General features: G+C 35.9%; 1 protein-coding gene across 1 annotated transcript in view; it reads left to right on the forward strand.

The window, feature by feature from the left end:
- Positions 1–1,900: 1,900 nt before the first annotated feature.
- imp4 (IMP U3 small nucleolar ribonucleoprotein 4) overlaps positions 1,901–2,419 on the forward strand; it is a gene marked incomplete in the record, with an annotated part of 24,107 nt that continues 23,588 nt past the window's right edge. Inside the window, 1 exon segment of the mRNA XM_014030444.1 lies at positions 1,901–2,058. Within this exon segment, the coding sequence (XP_013885898.1) occupies positions 2,056–2,058 (3 nt within the window).

Genomic DNA, 2,419 nt, shown 5'->3' on the forward strand with positions numbered 1-2,419 from the left:
GTCTCTGTGCCTCTCTGTCAGTCTCTCCACACTGCTCACTGTCTAACTCTGTTGCACCCTGTGTACCGAGAGGCCTCATATATATGTTAACAAACAGCATTCTTTCATCTTAGCAAGATTTGATACAAGGTCAATGGAAAACACAAAGATGAACACAAGTGATATCTCAGAATGATTATTGTTGTTAGCAAATCTTGTTCTGACTTTAATCATTCTGTCTGCAGATGAACAGCATGTYAKGRAAAYCTAGGTCATTAAAGGATGTCATGAATCACCTGCTTAAACATAAAGTATTATTTCTACCACAGGATGTAAAGCATAAAAGATGGAAATCAAATGGTGTATGACTTACTTGCTGAGTACGTTTTGATGAAAATGGTCACCGTGGGCAGCACAGGCAACAGAATCCAGCGTGCAAAACTCCAGATAAAAGCTCCTAAAGCTGCAGGATTTGGGAAAATAAAGTCTTTAAATGTTGGTGACTTTTGATTTGACATAAAGATTGCTTATTCAATTCAATTTATTAGTGCCAAGTCACAACAAATGTCTCAGGGTACTGTGCATGAAAAACAATAAATCTAAAGAAGCCAGCAGACTGTGTTGAATGTTTATTTCATCACAATCTCCCATAAAATTTAATTTATATTATATTCAAAGTCAACAATGTAAGAGTTATGGATACAGTAAATTAGTCCGACAGCTTATTTTATTTGAGGCTCATTAGCAAAAGAATTAGAAAACTGGTAACACCAATTTTAATGGTTTATTTTTATAATGTAAACTTTAATTGCTCCAGAGTAKGCATGTGTTAACATTGTTGTTCTGTTAGGTTTTGACACTAAAGTCTTTCATATTTCGCTAAAACAGCTAAGTAATAAGTGAGTAATGTACTGTATGAAATGTGATCAGGTTAGGAGTTAATCTGAATTTTTTTGTGCATAGGGTAGCCTTATATTAAAAGATGTAAAATGAAAAAGCCATAAAATGTTAAATCTCCTGTACTTACAGCTGTGAAAATTGCCTTCAGCCAGTCTGATAAGGGTGTTATTTCTGCCCAGCACACCGCACCAGTAAACTCCTCTGTGGTCTGGCTTCAGCACTTCCATGCTGAAGGACTGGGTGTCCTGAGTCACTTGCAGCTTGCCTCCATCCACCAACTGAGCACTGTGGCTAAAAGTGAGGCCCGTACAGCACAGAGCTGAGGTCTTTCGGCACCAGACCCTCTGCAGGACCCTGTATTCTGGCTCATAAGGACAAGACAGCCTCTGCCACAGTACTGCTTCACTCTCACCTACACCCAGTACAATAATAATGATAAAAAATAATAAACAAAAAAGCAAGTTAAAAATTAGCCTCCAGAATACACTTAGATTTGTTGTTTTAACACAGAAAACTCGTCAATAACACAAGACTATGACAAATAGAGCTAATAAGTAAGTATCTAAGACCAGTTTCAGCCACCTTTGCTCAGAAAAGTAGAACAGTTATACATTAATTTGAAAGTTTTTGTCTTCGAAAAATTCAGATTTCCTTCATAATGAAGTAGATACTCACCTACAAAAAACAGCAACATTATAATTAAGGAAAGCATATTTGAAGCACTGACTGATTGCAAAATGCACGTGAAATGAAACACAACTTTTTTTTTTTAAGACAACCAAACTACAGGAAATGTGAACCCACAGAGGCCCTCTTATCTAAATTTATGCTGATGGGCAGATTATGTTATATCGCATCAAGTAAAAATTTCAGAACTTTTTTCTTCACTCTAATTCCCCTTTACTTTGAATATAATATATATTAAATTTTATAATTGTTTAATTTGATTTAATATGCTTGCTTGAACTTTTATTTTATTTTATTTTTCGTGATTTTTTCAAGTACACTTCGCTGCAGCATGCAGTCGGTCTTTTATTTTGAAAGGCTCAAGAATCAGTACCGGACATTTTCATTGGCTCCGTTGTTCAGCCAATGAAATGCGTTCTTGTTTACGCGTTTTCCTCTCTCTACACGTGAGTAGTGCCGAGCCGATCGCTGAAATTAGCTTCTAGCATCATGGTGAGTTCAGTAATTCAACAACTTTATTATTTTATAGTTTTTATACAACTTTCCATTTATTGGTGAGATATAATTTTTACTTATAAGTATGTGTACCTAAGCTTTCCTCTGGTGCACTACAAACGTGCAGGCTAGTTATTGCTAACACGAACAGCCAGATTATTAAATCCCGAAATTAGTTTTTAAACGAATGTTTTTGCCTCCGATATTTTGTCCATGAAAACTATTTCTGACCCATCTTTGAAACACATTTATATTCCTTCTCCCAGTCCTGTCCAGACTGGTAATAACTTGAGATTAGAGTTTAATATTTGTTTTCAAACATGAGTTCTTTTGAGACGATTGCTACGGAGGCCGCGAT

The sequence above is a fragment of the Austrofundulus limnaeus genome, unplaced genomic scaffold (assembly GCF_001266775.1).
Source record: "Austrofundulus limnaeus strain Quisiro unplaced genomic scaffold, Austrofundulus_limnaeus-1.0 Scaffold1061, whole genome shotgun sequence".
Lineage (NCBI taxonomy): Eukaryota > Metazoa > Chordata > Actinopteri > Cyprinodontiformes > Rivulidae > Austrofundulus > Austrofundulus limnaeus.